This window comes from Schistosoma mansoni, chromosome 4 (genome assembly GCF_000237925.1).
Source record: "Schistosoma mansoni strain Puerto Rico chromosome 4, complete genome".
In the NCBI taxonomy this organism is placed as follows: domain Eukaryota; kingdom Metazoa; phylum Platyhelminthes; class Trematoda; order Strigeidida; family Schistosomatidae; genus Schistosoma; species Schistosoma mansoni.
The window spans coordinates 27,280,982-27,301,488 of record NC_031498.1 but is presented as its reverse complement, the minus strand read 5'-3'; the positions used below and the strand labels follow the sequence as shown (position 1 = coordinate 27,301,488).

The 20,507-nt window shown below is 32.7% G+C and overlaps 1 protein-coding gene across 1 annotated transcript; it reads right to left on the bottom strand.

Moving 5' to 3' along the window:
- Positions 1–213: 213 nt before the first annotated feature.
- On the bottom strand, positions 214–2,446 carry Smp_131010 (putative protocadherin gamma; the record flags this gene model as incomplete). Its single annotated transcript, XM_018797362.1, has 4 exons — positions 214–1,421; positions 1,459–1,724; positions 1,809–2,040; positions 2,161–2,446. 4 exons carry the CDS (start codon positions 2,444–2,446, stop codon positions 214–216), a joined length of 1,992 nt encoding a protein of 663 aa, XP_018652412.1.
- Positions 2,447–20,507: the final 18,061 nt, after the last annotated feature.

Genomic DNA, 20,507 nt, shown 5'->3' with positions numbered 1-20,507 from the left:
ATCCATTCAAACTAAATAGAAATAGAGAAAACTTCTCATCAAGTGACAATCGCATTTAAATGATAAATGTCAGGTTCATCGAATATTTCACTTCGTCCAGGTTCAGGTGTTTGCATTTCATAATTAAATGGCACAAAAAGATACAACTGATACACTGACAATCATTCCTATAGTATAGTGTAGTATATATAAATATATCCATGTGATCAGACATCAACTTACTTGATAATGTGATTTTTGACCTTCAACTACAGTAAACTCATATGATGATTCATTAAACATTGGTTTACAATCATTTAAATCATCTATTGTAATAATGATTTGGGTAGAAGTTTTATACATTGTATTCACTTTATCATCTTCAGTTAAATATAACTGATTCTTATTAATTGCTTCCACTGTACAGTTGATCAATGCAATACTTTCACGATCTAATGAAATTTGGCTAATTAACTCGCCTGTATTCTCATTGATCGATATAAGATTCTTTTCAATATGAAGGGAATTAAGTGAAGAACACATAGTATCTGGTAAAGCAGTCGCTAATGTATATTCTTGTGAGACTAATCGATAGATAATTTCAGCGTTTTTTCCTAAATCTGCATCAGTAGCTCGAACTTGTATAATTGGTGTAGAAGGATCAAGACCTTCTTTAATTTTAGTAAAGTAAAATTGACGATCAAACACTGGTGGTGAGTCATTTATATCATCTACTTGTATTAGAATACTGGTTTCAGCTGTTAATGGCGGTTCACCTGAATCCCAACATTCAATTTTAACACTGTGAGACGATTTTGTCTCCCGATCTAATGATTTTTTTAGTACTAATTTAAAATCCGTATTCGTCACAGTGTGAAGAGGTAAAACTTCAAACGAATCATGTTTACTACGACATTCGGATTTTGCTTCTCTACTCATGAGTTGATTTGATCTACTTTGTGGTGTAATATCGTCGGAATCGATTACATTAATCATGGCAACAAGTGAGCCTAATTGAGCATCTTCAGCAATCCATATTTGATTGCCTCTTGAAGATAAGCGTAGATGTGATGCAACATGAATTGATGGCGGATTCATATTGATTTTTCGAATACTAACAATTAGAGTCATTTTTGTGATATGTATTTGATCGCTAACTTGAATTGGTATGCGATGACCAATTAATGGTATAGATGAAGCTGTATCCATCCTATTGTTCACGTTTGTAACTGTATTAATGCTATCTAAAGAAAGTACACTGGCATTCTGGTAACTTAACGGCGTGATAAGGATTAATTCTCCAGTTTCTGAATTCAGTCGAAAACATCTCAACACTTCCGCACTAGCTGATGGTCCAATTTTATATACTAAAGAATTATGATCAGCAGAATCCAAGTCATTAGCTGATGCTTGATATATAACTGTACCGGGTTTTGTGTTTTCTGGAATAACGACAACTTGGTCAGGGTTCTTAAATACCGGGTGCATTGTCATTCTTATCCATCAACAGTACTCGTATCAGCACTGATCCTGTATGCCTATTCGATACATTCGGAAGTGAATAAGTACCACTTGGAGTGTAATGTCTTTCAGAATGAGTTTGAACCGCTTCACCACCATCAATTGCGTATAAAATCAGTTCATATGTAGGACGTGTTTCCCGATCTAAATCTTCTTCAATACGAAGTCTTAATGAAAATTTTTGTGTCTCAGAATTTGAATTATCCAATGCACGTACATCTAAACTGAATGGTTGTTTATCTTGTATCTCTCTATTTAATGAATTGGGATAATAATCTTTACCGGTTTGATCCATATTTTCTCTAAACGCTTTACTTTCTAATTCATAAGCTACAACTGTATGCATAGGTCCTTGATCAGGATCTACCGCTTCTGGTAATTGATAACCTGTTCCAATTGCTGTATGTTCTGGAATTTCTAATTCAATTACAGATTGTACCCATCTTGGTGTATTATCATTAATATCCAATATATAAATAATAATCTCTAAAAATTGTTCACTATCCATCTGAAATAAAACAAGCATACGTAATGCACAATCTGGTGAAATAACTGATAATTGTCCAGTTAATTTATCATCATTCATAATTTGTAATTTATTATTATTATTAGTAGTAGTTGACCATAGATGATAATCAATTTGTCTTTCAGTATGACAACATGTTCCTGTTGTATCACATAATGTTTCACGATCAATACGTGTACGTACTAATAAATCACCAGTAGTTTGATTTAAGCTTACATATGGAATTGGTTTTAAATTAACAAATAAATTATTTTTATTTGGATTCACAGTACTACTAATTAATGTATTAGTAAGTAACCAATTAGGATTTTGTAAATGTAATTTATCTAATAAATTACCTATTAAACTACCTATTTTAACTTCTTCAATAACAATAAATGATAATTGAAGTGTTGTTGATGTAATTGAATCATGATTCATTGTTAGATCATTAGGATTCATTTGATCAGTTGCAACTGTACCATGGATGGAATGTTTATTTGCTGAATTAATTCCATGGATTATTGATTTAGTCAAGGGATTAGGGGATATACCATGATGATGAATAATGGTAACATTAGAATTTAATTGTTTTCTACAATGAATCTCTGTTAATAAAAGTAATATATATAAGTAGTGTGTCATATAACTGCTTTCTAATAAAATATGAAGTATTCTGTCATATGAATAGAATTTGAAGGAGATAATATGGCCATAATTAACATTATTAGTTCTGTATACAATTATATTCATTACAGTTAAAATGGTTCAAAATTAATGTATATTACATAATCATTTGAATAAAATGTCATATACTACTTATTTCCCTTATGTATTATCTATATATATGGGCAAATTATGAATGTTGTTTAATCTTGTTACTAAGCATGCTACAACAACAGTGTTATTGCATTGAAATAATAATGAAACAATATTGAAGTTGAATGAATAATAATTAAATATTAACCAATCAGAAGTTGGGAAAATTTCAAATTTATCATTAATAATTTGATTGGTTCATATTTAAGGTGAAATATTATTGGTCTGTTTTCTTTGTCTTTTTAAACCTGTTGATAACTGAAATACTTTTAATTGATTGAAACATATGGTAGTTTAAATGCTTATGACCAACTGAAGATCAGTTCCAATGTCGTTCGTAATTTTGACCTAGTATCTGGTCGGCAGCCTATGCTCCATTGGGAGTAACAGGAGTAAGTAAGTAAGTAAGTAAGTATCTGGTAACCAACCAAAATAAAGTAGGAATAATTACTTACACTATCGTAACCCATGACGAAGGGCATATTTTATTCTCCGTCAATTTCTTTTTGCTGGCTCACATTGAAAATGTAAACTTTTATAATACGAAAATACTACTTCATCATGATATAGACGTGTCAAGTGTAGGGCTCTCTGTTATGATGAATTAAAAAATTTGATCTATGATATAAATTACTCTAAATTATCGACAATTGAGTCACTTGTTAATCGAAAACAATCGTAATTACTGACTATGATACACCTTGATAACTTGACAACGTGGCATTTATCCCCAACGCTTATTACTTGTATGTATGTAGTATGTTATTAATGATGAAATAGTGTGATATATTTGTCGGGATTTAAAAAAATTAACGTTCATTTTTTTCTTTTTTAGGAGTGATGAAATGTGTAAAGACATATGACTTTAAGTTTAACAGTTTACGTTTGTATTACACTTCATATCACATGTTCATATAAATAAGGAGAGCGGAATATGGGTAACATTACTAGTAGATTTTCTGTTTGTTGAATTTTTATAGCTTACATTATGAAGTAGACTTAGTTAGACAACTATTGAAAACCAGATAGCAGTGAACCGATGGAATCGAAGCTGATTACTTCAGGTCTCTCAGCAATCACTTGTTCATCAGAAAACTGAGTTAACATTATATTAGATTAGATTTCTGACGTTAATCAATCGTTATATGATTAGAAAATATAACAAAATGATTGAGGTTAGAAATGTTAACCTTCTGATATTAATCAACATATGACCACTGGTGAATGGTTTCATGAGGTATTTTCTGAAGTTCTAGTGAGAAGCCATGACCAGTGGAGTTCAACCAGGTCTGTTGTGAGATAGTAACTCACTGAGGACAACAGTGGACGGTTGCTTAATTTCGTGGATTAGTTGAAGTTAGACATTAACACCGTTGGATGGCGGATCAGTGGTCTAGAGGTTAAGCGTTTGTGCGCGAAAACAAAGGTCCTGGGTTCGAGTCTGGCGTGCAGGATCGTAGATGCGTACTGACGAGGAGTCCGATACAAGAACGAGACGGCCGTCCAGTGCTTCCATGTTTTCCATGGTTGCCTGGCTTCAATTGACTCATGATCTCAACTATTAAAATTACCATAATATCCACAAAAAGCTTTTCTGATATTGTAATTCTGTTTTTCATAATCCTATTAAATTCAACCTTTGGCTTCTAGATACCTTTGGTTTAGAAGATGAACATAAGATAAATAAGATTTAGAATAATATATAAATTATATTTCAATAGTGGTTAAAATGAAATCCCGTAATGGATATTTCCTGTCGTTTATTTCTAATTAAACACTAACTTTAAACAGATCACTTTTAATACTAGAGACATTAACTTGTTCATTATCAAAATATCCATTTCAGTAGTCTATATGTGAAGAGAGAATAAATGATTTCAATGATGAATATCGATAAAGGGGAAATATGGGTAGTATTACTAGTACATTAAATAAATAAAATATTTTCCTACTCTAGAAATGTTTGTCTACATTGTTCAATTTTTATAGCTTACATCATGAAGTAGACTTAGTTAGACAACTATTGAAAACCAGATAGCAGTGAACCGATGGAATTGAAGCTGATCACTTCAGGTCTCTTAGCAACCACTTGTTCATCAGAAAAATGAGTTAACATAATAAAACGGATTAGATTTCTGACTTCAGTCAATCGTAATATGATTAGAAAATATAACAAAATGATTGAGGTTAGAAATGTAAACCATTGGGTTCTAAATAGGTAAATCAAAGTTTAAACGCTAGTTGGATAGCGTAAAAGTTCTGTATCCAAACCCTGATTAGGTTGTGAATGCTCTATATTGATAGATCTAATCCTAGAACAAAACATCTACCCAGTGCATTCTAGTTTTTAATAGTTGTCACATTGTGATTAGTCTATGATGTGAACAATGAAAATATTCTTTAAAGACATCATCCTGTTGTTTTTTTTATCCACTATTAAATAGGTCGTGTATATAATGAAATCATCATTATTTTCTGTCATTTCATTGATATGAATGAACTTGATTAGTCAACTGTAATATGTCTACCTTAAATAATTATCTAAAATAGCTATCATGAAAATATTTAGGTATATTTTATCTAAAGTAGAAATAAAACTACGGATTAACAAAATAATAAATGAGGATCACGTTACATTCAAACGATTAACGGTATATGTACACTTATAATCTATATATTGAACGGTATATAAGTACATTACATAGATAATACGTGACTATTATTCAAAGCTTAAACGTTTTACAATAAATTACTAGAAAATATTTTTTTGTGATGGAGTTTTTTTCTTAGGGCTGGATGGTTTGGTCGTGGAGCTTTTATCGTCCTTCTGAACGACATCATCAGCACAAACGTCGGGTAGAAGTGAAAATATATTGTTGAACTAGTTGAAAGCATGAGTCAATTGAAGCTACATCATCATGGAAAATCTGGAAGCATTGGACGACTGTTTCGTCCTATTGTGGGACTCTTCAGCAGTGCGCAACCAGAATAGGACGAAACAGCCGTCCAGTGCTTCTAGGTTTTCCATGGTGGTCTAGCTTCAATTGACTCACACATTCAACTATGAAAATACTAAATCTCCACAAAAAAACCCTTCTGATAATATTGTTGAAATGTTGAAATAGAACTTAATTTCTTTTTATCATCAAAATAAAGGAAACAATATTTTCATTTAGGAATAGGAAACTTTTCAATTACTGTTATTGATAGTATAAGGTTTTGGGGGAAAATTATTTAATTTTAATAGATTTTCCATCATTGATTGATTTTAATTAGATCATTATTGAAAGCTCTGAAACATTGGAAGACTGTTTCGTTCAAGTACGGAACTCCATAGAGGTGCATATCCATGACTATAATACATGGAATCGAAAAAAGAGCTCTAGACTACTGAGCCAGTGTTGCTAGGGTATAACCTCATTCAATTCAAGATATTATCTGACCATCTTTTATAACCTAAGGTGAATAGCTGTCTCAAAATCGACATGGCTGAACCCCACTGGCCACGACTTCTCACTTTGAGAATTGTATCTAGAATCTGGTCACTAGTAAGTGGATGATAGTTTTTGGTATTTGGTTCTGAGGATATTGCAGAAATTTCATACATTTTAAACCACGAATACTGATGAATGTTGAGTCAGCAGTCAAAGCAATCAAGAGTTCTTTCACCAAAATAAACATCCTGGGTTCAGTTCAAGGGATGTGAACTATCGACAAAACGGCTGTTCAGTACATCTGAACATTAAATGATGGTCTAACTATAATCAGATTGTGATTTGAAATCTATTGGTGGTGTTATGTTGTTTTAATTGACTTGTATAGTCTGAGAAATATAAGAATGATTCAATAAATTTATGTGTTTTAATTTTATAACTTTGTACTGAAAATTCTATTTTGTACTAAATATATAGTATTGAATTTTTCTGTTCTACGCAAGATACTTCGGATCCGTTGACCAGACACTATCAGCAACAAATTACTGTGGGAGACAACAAACCAGATTCCAGCGGAGGAAGAAATCAGGAAGAAGAGCTGGAAGTGGATTGGGCACACAATGAGGAAACCACCCAACTGCGTCACAAGACAAGCCCTTTCATGGAATCCTGAAGGTCAAAGGAAAAGAGGAAGATCAAAGAACACATTACGCCGAGAACTGGATACAGACATGAGAAGAATGAACAAAAACTGGATAGGACTAGAAAGGAAGGCTCAGGAAAGAGTGAGTTATAGAATGCTGGTCAGCGGCCTATGATCCATTGGGAGTAACAGGCGTAAGTAAGTAATATAGTATTGAATAAAGCCATTAATTATAAGAATGATCTAGGTTTTCTTTGTTAATTAAATTTCTGATTATTTCATTTACTAAACAAATGACAATTGATCATGAATGAATGAATCGACAGTAAAACTGTCAAACAAATCACCTTACTCCGCCTATTCATTTATCACACAACTGTGAGGCGATATAAATTACTGATGTCAGTAATCATCATGTCCTTAAGATTAGAAAAGTGACCACGAGTATTTTTATCCTGTTGTTAAGAGGTTTAGAGGAGATTGATTTAGTTTGTAAATGTATTTTATCACTAACAAAAGCCGACAAACGCTGTCCATCTATTTTTTTCTAGTATTGGTTTAACTCAAGATAGAGTTGTGTATGCGTAATGCTATAAAGTTCAGTACTAAGAAAGGGTAGCTATTCTGAAACTTTATGTAGCAGATTTTTAAAAAATCTCTGCGAAACATGATAACTAGAAAACACTGATGCACTTATACTACTTAAAATTAAAACTTACGATATTATCAGAATGGGGATTTGTAGAGATTGTAGTAATTTTAATGGTTGAATTCATGAGTCGATTTAAGCTCAACCAACATTGAAAACCTGGAAGCACTGGACGGCCGTCTCGTTCTAGTGTGGGACTCTTCATCAGTACGCATCCACGATTCCGCAAGCGGGACTTAAACCCAGGACCTTCGTTTTCGCGCACGAACGCTTAACCACTGATCCGACACCCAATGACGTTATTCTTTAGCTTCACTTTATTCGTGGTCTTGTACAACCCTTCATCCATTATCTGACGTGGATAACTGCCTCCACTCGATGCGGATTGGACTCTACTGATCACGGCTTCTTACAGGAACTCGAGGAAATCCATCTTGAAACTAGTCACATGATGATTATTATCAGAATGAGGATTTGTAAAGACTCTAGTAATTTTAATATTAGAACAAAATACACCTTAATATGTAGGTTGTAGGTTAATAGCAGTTGGAGGTACATTGAAAATCATTAAACGTTAGACGAATATTTCATCCTACAATATGGCTTCTCCGTAGAGCACTTGAACAATCCTACCAGGGATTGAACTAATGATCTTCATGACTCGTATCAAACGCCTAATTTTTTTGAAATCACTCGATTAGAGTCTTTTGACATGAACCCAAGTTTACCCAGTTTGTAAAACAGAGAAACCATCACCCAGTTCCATTGATGACAATTTTTCACTCTTGACATAGCCAACACGTTTTAATCCCCATAACATCAAAAGCAATAACAGAATTTCATCACAAAACAATCAAATAACCCATCATTCTATATATATATATACATAGTTTTAAACAAAACAATTCATATTTAGTTGACCTTAAAAAAAAATCGACCAAATAACCAACTGACCGGAAAGTTTGAATTGACTGTTACGTAAAATTAAAAATAATTTTATCTTGTTTTTAAAAATGGAAACAGAAAATGGTTCAGATAATTGAAATCAAACTTTTGATTCCTAATAAGGCAAATATATTTTAATAAGGGGGACAATTATTAATGGTTGATTGTAAAAGCAATAACAAGAAAATTGGTATAATACTATTTATTTGTTTGATTTAGGTTGAGAAGTTAATAATTGAGGTTTAGTTGATGTAACGAAATCCATTAGTAAGCACGCAAATGTTAATGAGTGAACACGATTGACTGAAAGAAAATCAGATGGTAAGTGGTGAATAAGAGATATATACTATTGATAAGTGAATCAATAATTCAAAGATCTAGTAACATCGTAGTATGGGATATTTCCTATTTACATATAAGCACAACGACGATAACAATGATGACTTTAAGTTATCCATCTTACTCTTGGCATTTTTTTTCAATTTGTTGTAACATGCGAAGAAGTTTTAAAAATGTATCTAAATATGTTCTAAAATGAAGAAAACTATTCCAACTGAGAGATGTACGTTATAAGCAAAGATGGATAGTGGCTAGCAGTGGAATCCAGGATTCGCGTTTCGTTCTATTTGGGACTATTTGGCTGGATGTACCTGCATCACAGGGTTGATGTTCACTCTGTGACTCGAACCCAGTACCTTTCGCTTCAAACGTCATCGTGTTATCCAGAGTGAACATCAACTCCGAGATGCAGGAACATCCAGCTGACGAGTTCCCAAATAGGACGAAATGCGCGTCAAACTGGATTCCACTACTAGCCACTATCCATCTTTGCTTATAATGCTTGTGAATTAAGGCAATATCGAGGTAATGCGCACAGTGTGCAGATATGTCAATAAGAGACTGATCAGTTGCAGTCTTAAGCATCAATGGGAAGATGATTTTATAAATTTCTGTTTTACATTGCTTGCTCTTAGTATTATCCAGTATGTAACTAACAAAAATAAACAGTTGAGTGGTTTATACTATTAACAAAGGATAACTCAGGTGTTCGAAACGAAAAGTAATAGGTTCAAGTCCCGATATGAATGTAATGTTTCAAATAGTATGAATTGCGCGTCCTGAATTTCATAACAAGCCAAATACCTTTTATTTTACGACGGACTAGTTGTTTATAGGCAGAGATGGATGATGGCTAATAGTGGGATCCAGGACGCGCATTTCGTCCTTGTCAGTTGAATATACCTTCAGTCTACACAGGATGCACATATGTCAATAAGAGACTGATTAATTGCACTTCTGAATATCAATGGAAAGATTCAAACGACCAATACAAAAATGAATTAAGACTAAGTGTTTGTTTCATCTAATTAATGCTTCATATACGTAAGCTGTAGTAATTTTAGTGATGTTGGTTCAGATTAAGAACAACTGTAAGTTGATTTTTTATTCTTTATGTATATTATATATACGGTGATATTAATTCATTTGTTTGTCTTTCTTTAAAACCAGTCCTTTCCTCTTACTTCTATGCATATACTGAAGTATCAGAATTGTTTGTTAATAGACTTAAAATGCCTCACTTTCTCATATTTATCATGCATATATATATATATATATTCGTAATAATAAATAAACAGAATTGATAAGCCTGCTAATTGAAATTTCAATCCGATTTTCTAGCTGCTTCTAATAATCTCATATTATAACCTACACTTACTTACTTACTTACGCTGTTACCCCTCGTGAAGGAGCATAGGCCGCACACCAGTATTCTACATCCAACCCTATCCTGGGCAATCCTTTCCAGTTCTTTCCAGTTGTTATTCATCTTTTTCATATCTACTTTTATTTACCGGCGTAATGCGTTTTTTGACCTTCCTCTTTTCCGCTTCCCTCCACCATTCCAAGTTAGGGCTTGCCTCATGATCCAGTTTGGTGATTTCCTTAATGTATGCCCTATCCACTTCCAACTTCTTTCCTTAATTTCCTCTTCAGCTGGAAGGTGGTTTTATAGCCTTCATGACAACTTGAAAATGAGGAGAAGCAATGAAATATAAAATTAAAGACTAATGCTAAGGATTTCATTAAATCACAAAATAAAGCACACACACAATTGGAAATGCTATTACTTACTATATGAAGAATCTTTACACCTATCCTATAAAATTCATTAGTCATTTAAAGTGATATACAAAGACAAAAGTGTTTGGTCGTGAGATGTATTTGAAGAGAAACTGTTCTCCATGTAGGTTTTATGTCAGTTGGTATTCAAGACTGACGCACACGTGTGTCCTTGAGATAATTGATGATTCCTGGTGTATCCGAACTAATGCCAGCTGTCTGAGACATTCAGCTCACAATTGATATTTTGTAGGTTTGAGATAATTGCATTGTTTGATCATGCATGTCTAGTCCTTAGTGATGATGAAATTTAAAGATCAAAATATAATATTATATATAGTCTGAGTGACTAAACATAGCCTGAATCAGGTAGAGATCTCAGATGGTTGAAACCAGTCAGCAAGAAAGCCTGGCTAGCCTAGGTTTTATGTTAGATGACATTTGTCAACAGCTTACTTACTTACTTACGCCTGTTACCCCTTCTGGAGGAGCATAGGCCGCCCACTAGCACTCTCCATTCAACCCTATCCTGGACTATCCTTGCCGGTTCTTTCCGCCTGTAGCTCTCCTACAGTTACTGCCGGTCCCAATCCCGAGTAAAGGAGGAGGGTTGAGCATGGGGTTTCCAACCCTAAAGCGTAGAAAAATGATCTTGCTAAAAGAACGCCAGCCAGACAAAAAGGCATACCTTTATTATGATGAACCCTGTAACATTAAAGCACGTTTCACTCAGCCCCATTTAGAGACATTACTATTGAGCTATACTTCCACAGATTAATGAAATTCGATCAACGCTGGTGAGTTAGATAAATTAGAAAAAATCGTCCCTATAGAGTGACCAATGAGTTATAAAAACACAATTCAGTTTGATGAATTGAATACATTATGTTATTATTATAGTATTACTAGCTTTATTCAATATTATAGTTTTGGTACAATATAGAATTCTCAACACAAAGTATTTCAACAAGTTTATTCTTCTTATTTCTTGGTCGATCGTGACGATAAATATCGAGTGCTCACCAGTTAGATGTTTGCAGTCCAGTCAATCGACATCGAAATAATGTGCATTCTTCTCTCTGCATATTGTCAGCAACCACAATATCTCTGATTGGGCACTTTTAGAACTTGTATAACCAAAGGTCGTGAACTTTTCACAAACTCGCCAGAATAGTTTGTGCGATTACTAGGCATAATAATGTATTAAAGCAAACATATTAGATAACTTGTTAAAATATCTAGATGATAGAAACAGGTAGCCCAGATGTTCGAGCAGGACATCATTGATGTTTTTGTAGTGCACTATCCAAGTATTTATTGATTACACCCCCAGAATTGTATCTAAAGAAAAATCAATTCCGTCAGTTAATGATCAATTTTAACCTAGTTCTTAGAAGAAAACAACAACATTTTGAAGGGAAGACAACTAACAAACCTTTCAATATTTAGTAAAGAATAAATTTATTATTATCAGAAGGGGCTTTTGTGTAGGTTTCAGTAATCTTATAGTTAAAATCATTAGTCAATTGAAGCTAGACCACCATGGAAAATCTGGAAGCACTAGAAGGTCGTTTCGTCCTATCGTGGGACTCCTCAACAGTGTGCATCCCCGATCCTGCACGCGGGACCTGAATTCAAGCCCTTTGGTCTTAAGCGTTAACGCTTGACATCTAGACCACTGAGCAGGCATCCAACGGTGTTAATGTCTAACTTCAACCAATCCACGAAGTTTAGCAACCATTCACCAATTGTCTTCAGTGAGTTGATATCTCACAACAGACCTGGTTGAACTCCACTGGTTACTGCTTTTCACTAGAACTCCAGTAAATACTTCATAGAGCCAGTCACTAGTGAGCATATAATCATTATTAGAAAGAGGTGGTGGTCTAGATTCAATTGACTCATGATTTCAACCATAAAATTTATTATTCACTAGATGAAGTGAAATTATATATAATTAATCATTTGAAATAATCATGTTTTACCTTTCAGTCAAAGAAAGCAATATATAGAAGCAATAGTCGTAGATGTATATGAAGAAGACAAAGGAAACGTTATTCAATCAACAACAACAACAACAAAATTCTATTTTGTCCAATCTAAAAAGTAGCCTGTTAATATTCAGTAAAATTTTAATCCCTCTATTATTCATCTGTCAATGAATGTTTACACAGAGATTTCGATTTGAATTACACTCATAGTAGCAGTAAGAAGCAATGTGTTGGATACATACATATATATATATATATGCGGTAAACAACGTGATAATCCTTACTGAATATTAGAAATCGTTGATTTCTTTTGTAATAGTTTCGTTGACTATTCAATTCTGTCACCTAATATATAAGTGAATTGAATCATGAATATAGTAGATCACAATTTTATCCTTGAATGGATTAATGAAACTAGTTTTTATGAGATCATATAGATTTTCTGTTGTTGTTTTGTCATTTGTATGATTGTTTATTTTTGTTTTTTTATTCCTTTCTCACACTAACAAAGTTTATGTCAATCTAGTTATACTACTTAATTTTATAAAGTAGAACACTAGTCACTAGTTAATAGTTTAAAAAAAAGTCTATGGAATCGAATAGTGTGAATGACTAGATAACCTACTTCCAAATGTTTTATAAGGCTTTGTCAAAGTCATAACCCATTAGAACATTCGAAATGGCTAGTAAAATGTTATACAAAATCGTACAAAGGCAGAATGAAATTATTTTACAATACTGCTGTATATTGAAAAGTCACTGGATCATTACTGAAAGTTCATTCTTATAAGCAAAACCAATAATTTTAAAGTTTGTTTCTACGTATGTTTACTATGTGCAAATTCTCATCTGGATAACTACAAACCTTAATTCAATTATCACTATGAAGATTATGAAGACTGATGAATTTCATTAAGATCACTAAATGATCTTGGTTAGACAGCAGTTGTAGACCTGGAGTAACTGAAAAGTCGTTTCGTCCACAGCAGTGCGCATCCATAGCCCAAACACACGAAACTTAATACAGAACCCTCAGTCTCATGTACGAATGATTATTCTGTGGAACACTGAGCTGACTTCCAACGGTGTTGATGCTTAACTTTAATAAACTGCCAATTTTTATAGAAGGCATTTTGCTAAAAATATTTTGTAAGTGGCAACGAATTAGTTTAATGGACTAAATTCTTTAAATAATATTTTCGACCTAAAGGATTCATTTTGTTTATCTCAGATTGCTCTTGGATAAGATACTCACAAAGTTTGCCAAATTAATGAAGTTAATCTCGAGTTTCGTTTTTCTCTCCATTGTCGAAGGTATTGCTAAATCAATATCATGAAGTCAATAAATTGATGATATTCAATATATATATATATTACATAAACATTGTTCTCATTAGTTACTGTTCATTAGTTACTACTCGTTAGTTACTGAATTTTTTAGTTCGCACCATAAACTCATCTTGGTTAGACAAACAAAGTAAAACCAAGCAACACTAGACACATACTTTGTCTCAATAGGTAACTGCTCATCTGATCTCATTCACAAATCCAATAGGGTTTGAATTCACAGCCTTTGAGTGTCGTGGTGAGCACTCAGCCTCCAAATCACCTTGTCAAGATCCAGCTTGTGATGCAAGGTAAAATATATTTATTTAGTTAATTATCAGTTAACTTTAAAAAGACATTTAATTCGTAAATATATGATGAAATATTATTAATAAAAAGCTCCAGGACTACTGTTATACTAACAATAATCGATGAAGTTACATGCAAGCAATAGATGATCTTTTTCGGCTTTTTTTACCTCACTTCAGTATACTTGATTTCTTCAGGAAATATAGCAAGATAGCTTGTAGAACAAACTTTTGTGAGGCTATAATTTTTGGACGAACCAATCAGATTTTAGACAACATGCTTTGGATTTTGGCGCAAAGTTCATCCATCCATTTGGCTGTATAGTATTCTGGTATTGTAGCTAATGTAAATTTGTGATAAAAATCTTAAATCTAACTCCTAACCTCAACGTACATCTGTAAGTCCTAATCCTGATTTGTCACACTAATTTATAACCCAGTAAGTGGACATTCTCAAGGTCACGGTAGCGTCGCTCAAAGATCGTCCATAAATTATAGCCTCACGACAAACTTCTAGTAATAGTGGCAAAAGTAACCGTAAAATCCTTTGAACAATCACATAGAATTCACTAGTGTACAAATAAACATGTTATAAAACTTGGTATTCATAAGTTTATCTTTAGCCTATGATTCATTCTATCCAAATACGTGAATAAATTATGTATATAAAACTACTTAAAGAGTCATATGAATATACTAAGAGATTAATTTTTCGCTAGATATAACAGAGTTAGAACTCATTTCCATCTTTAGATATCAATAGCCTGTTGTATCACTTGAATAAACAATAAATGTTACCGAAACTTATTTTTGCCATATGTTGAATATTCAACTCAGTTTGTTGCTAAACAGAATACTTATGAAAATGAATAGTAGTCCAGTTGTCGTGAGCGAGAACACAAGTGGGGATAATCGGATGTATTTGAACACAAAATTACAGAACCTCTTATTAAAATCTGAGAACTATACAGTAAATACTTCATTTGCAAAATGTTAATCAACTGTATCAGACTTCATTAATCTTTCGTTTCCACACCAATCATTCTTTGTTCTCGTTCTCCTTCTTTGATCTTCTTAACCATCTGCTTTCAGAAATTGCACTTTCAATTGACGATACATACTACTTATATCTATCGACATCAGTAGCACACACCACACAGTTAGTGATTGATTGTTATAAATCATATTATATATTTCAAAACCTCTTCTCTATCATTCGGAACAAATGTTCATTCGTATTAAAATTTGAAGTTTAGCTATAACTCCAAAGCAATCAAAGAATAACGTCATGTTAATGTTCTTTTGATATGAACCAAACTATACAATATGTTTCAGGTAGCTCTTTATCCATTACCGTTTTTTCTGTTTAGCGTTTTTTAGCGAGTTGGTTTTCTACGGAATGATGACGCTAACCCCATGCCCAACCCTCCTCCTTTATCCGGGCTTAGGACCGGCAGTAGCCCCCGGAGGAGCTACAGGCGGAGTTATCCATTACCGTTAGTACTTATCATTTCTAAACAATATTTCAATACGTCTGACTACATTAAAGAAACATTTCTACCGAATAGTGGTTAGCTGTTTACTCTAGAGTTGAGAGCATAAAAATATTATAATGTACACAAGATCCTAGAACATTATAATTTATTTGTTATACGACTAGCCTCATTCAAAATGTAATTAGGTTGGCAACTATTGAAGGGTACATTTAATAGTATACTTTGTTAATACTCATTTTACAGCTGTTATCTACTTTAATTTCACTCGATCTTAGTACATACGTAAATTGTTCTTATTATTGGTTGTTATCAAGAAATAAATACTCAGTTCAAAAACGTGTCCACTTTGAATTTATTTTAAATTAACAATATGATGATTTTAAATAGTTGATATCATGAGTCATTTGAAGCTAGACTACCATGAAAAACCTGGAAGCACTGTACGGCCGTTTCGTCCTATTGTGGAACTCCTCAGCAGTACGCATTCACGATCCCGCCTCGCAAGACGATTGTTTTGTACTTCTCGTTTTTTACTATCATTTCTTTATTGTAAATAGCATTAACTTATGATTATTGATTTTAACGATATTTTGATTTTTTATTTCTTTTTATCGTTTGTTAAAAAAAATTCGATAGTAATTGTCTTAATCTTTAACGTCGCTGACAATTCAAAGACAAATATATAGAATTTTTTAATATTGAGTAATCTGAAATTGAACTGTAACTCAATGGTTTTGATAGCTATGAGCTCTCGATTTGATCCGTAGTAGGATCATGGACATGTGCTTCTAAGGAATCGCATAATAACATGAAATATATGTCCAATGGTCGTGGATATCTTAGATGAGATCAACAGATAACAAAAACAACCCATATAATCTTGAATCAGTTGTGATAATGTGTTTTTAGCATTCCATTTAAAGCGATTTCTTTGAAAAAACAAAATATAAAGTAAAAGTTCATTGAAGTTATAATCCAATAAGTACACAATCTTTCATACGTTACGTAACACAATAATTAATTTACTTGAATTATTGCTGACGGAAAAAAAATTTCATCCTAACCCATTAACATTCCTTACCGCGAGAAATGAGACAGTGTCGTATTATGTCGTGATGAACAATTTCTTGTGTTTCTCACTGGATTTGAGTTGTTACTTCAATATTACTGAGGTATGATGGATATCTTTATCAACCTTTAAAAGGATAGTGCTCAGCGTTTCAATGAATTTCAGTGTAGGTCATTAATGTGAACAGTTCTTCATCTCGTTTATTCAGAAGCATTCCTATGCAATAAGAAGGAAAGGATCAATCACCGTTTGTAACGACATGTATTTAATTGGTTTGTCAAACTTCAAACTTCTCCAAAATTCTACTTTTTTGTGAAACAAAGCGGTATAGGGTGATGGAAGCATAGGTTCTAATTTGCGGTTGGAAAATTACTGTACAGCTAGCTATATTTGTGTTCTTATTAACGATCAATGGTTTATTTGACAATAAGAATTTTCCTTGCTTATGAATTATGTATAATGTTACGTGGTTGAAGTCAATCGGTAGAATATCATAAATTTAAATTTGTGCTAGTTGACACTTATGAACAAAATGCATCTGGGAAAGTCGGTGAACTGATACTTTCTATGGCATTTGAACCCATGGTACTGAGTTACAACTGAAGATCTGCTGTTGGAATAAGATATTTGCAGTAACCACTAATCACTTAGTGAACATAGATCTAAAACGTACAACACAAGTTATGACTTTGAGTGCTACTTGTGTGTTAGTAAAGTGTAGTTGATACACGTTAATTTCAAAAAACTCTTTTAGTGTTGTTAAAGTTCCCGTTTGGATCTTTAAAATACGTTTATTCTGATGGAAGCATCATGTCATTTTAATTGGCTTCTCATCATGAGTCCACATCAATATGTATTCGTAATATAACTAGAAGTAAAACATTCCATTCTAATAGTAATGAGTTAGGTAATTGCATTACAAATTCAGAATCATTTACGAAAAAAATATTGCTGGATGCCTTAGGAAGTAATTTGGAGCTGAAGGGTAATACTATTGTTTACAAGTGATGATTTATAAGCATTTCGAAACAGGTTGTAATGAAAAGTGGGTAATATTACATAATATCTATTAAGTGAATCGAAAAATCTACCTTCTTAGTTGGTCATTAATTTTACTTATTGAACATACAGAAAAGATCACAACTTCATTATGCAGACAAAGAAAATGATAAATCTTTCATAAATCATCCTGGACTATAAAATGAAGTCTTGAAGCATATTTTTTTTGTTTTTTACTGAAATCGCTAGTCGACTAAATTTAGACAATCATCGAAGACACGAAAGCACTGAACGGCCGTTTCATCAATGAGCGACCACTACCCGACCATATGGGACAGGAACCAAAACACTGTCTCTCACGTGAGTGCCTAACATATAGACTACTGAGCCGAGGTTCAATGGTATTAATATCTAAATTCAATCAATTCACGAGATTGCACGACCATCTTATATTGTCTTCGGTACGCATCTTGATCGTACCCGGTACAGCTCCAATGGTCGCAACTTCTCACAAGAACTCTAGAAGTTTCCTCTCAAAATTACTAACGAGCACCTGATAGCTGACAATCTCCACAACCTTATATTGACACACATTTTCTTACCAAAATCAATAAAAGTAGTTGTACAAATTTGGTTTTATTCTGCAAATACAAATTTAAACCATTTTATGGGTTAAAAATAACAGTACATGGTTAACCAATCAACTGACTTTTTTTCAACTCATCTTACCATTTCACGCTTATCTCCTACACAAAAGCGGAATGTGAATTTGTAAGTACCATTGTTTGTATGTAAATATGTAGAAAATAGCCTGTTTGTATTGATAACTCAAACTGACTTATCGAAAATGTCAGGTTAGTAATCTCGACAAATTTAAAAAGATACTTCATAGTGAAAACGTAGCATATTTGATAGATTGTTTAATCATGTAAAAGCAAAATATTATGGAAACTGAAAAAAGAATTAAATCCAAAACCATGTATTGATGTATTCAGTACTTCAATCCATTGACAATGACTTCTCAGTTTCCTAGAGATTTCATACACTTGAATTCCAAACACAAGACAAAAGGCAGGAAGGATAGAAGAAGGTTTCCATTCAAGGCGAGTTAAAGTACAGAAAATATGAATCTTTACAAGTGTACGCATGACCATGTGATTTCAAGAGCTTCTGGAAATTCTCTGAAATTAGAAACATAATTGTTACTTATTCAATCATGATTCATGTTTTTTGTAGAACTCTCTAGGTAGTTTACCCTGAATGCTGATCGGCTATTTATCAGCTTTGAAGATTTTTTCTCAGAAATTTACTAGGATCCCCAAACATTAACAACGATTGTTATATCTTGCTTAATTGTCTCTAAATGGTTCTTAATGACAAAGATTACATTTTGAATCTCGTACGTAAACATAAGAGACTTGTACACAAATTTCTATTTTGATGTAGGTTTGTTCTCTGAGCTGGATGGTTTGATCGTGGAACTTTCATCGTCCTTCTGAATCACATCATCAGCACGAACTTCTCCACCATTACAAATTTCTATTGCATCTCATTCTAGTCTTCTATTACAATGAATGATTGCTTTTAATAATTTGTATCTCACATGTTCTTTAATTACTTCATAGATGATTTAAACAAAAGAAGTAATTGCATTATCCAACTGACTATTTAAATCGATTATTTTAATTATTTCCACATGGTAGTACAATTTGGTCAACAAGTGATTTTTTTTATTGTGATATGCATGTCTCTCTTTGTGTATGTGTGTGTATTTGTGTACTAGCCAAAACAGTAGGAATTGTCTACATTCATATGTAAACGTACATATGAACCAAAGAACAGACAAACATGTATGTATACACAATTTATTGACTATTTGGCATTTAATTCCATTTCTTCTTCTCCCTCTTCTTCTTCCTCTTCATTGTTTTATTATTCAGGCTTCTTTTTTATTCGTTTTATTATGCTCTCTCTTTCTCTTTCACTTGCTCTCTTAACTGTAACATTTGATTGTTTCAAATGTCACCTATAACCTTATTTGATTGTAAATTGATTAGTGTATATAAAACAGTAGTTGTATCACACATTATTCATTCATTATAATTCGATTGCGCTCTTATTAAAGTATATTATCAAAAATAGATTTCCGCAGTTTATCTTTCAAAGAATTATTTCTTCTGAAATCATTCCTATAAAGGATATTCAGTTGGCGGACTTTTAAGTTGAAGCGGAATTATTTGTGTGTGTGTGTGTGCAAAAATTCTTTAAGCGAATTGCAGTATACAAAAAGGAAACTCATTAAGATATTTTCTTTTATCTTGTCCAAGATAATACACTTTGAAATTATAGGGAGCAAAAAAAAACGTTAATAGTCTTTATGCTTTCTGTTTAGCATATTGGGTATACATTCTTCCTTCATCTTGTACCATTATTCTAATATAAATTTACGTAATTCTTTAAATAAATTATCATGTGTTTGAACTGATTTAAGATATTTGAAGTTACATATCTGTTTAACTGATACTTCTAATAGAAACAATTATACTGAAGTACAATTTGTTTAGATTCATTTAGTATTGTTTGTTTGAATCTTCCCATTGATGTTTAGGACTGCAACTGGTCAGTCTCTAATCGGCATATGCGCATACTGTGTGTATTGCCTCGATATAGCCTTAATTCACAAGCATTATAAACAAAGATGG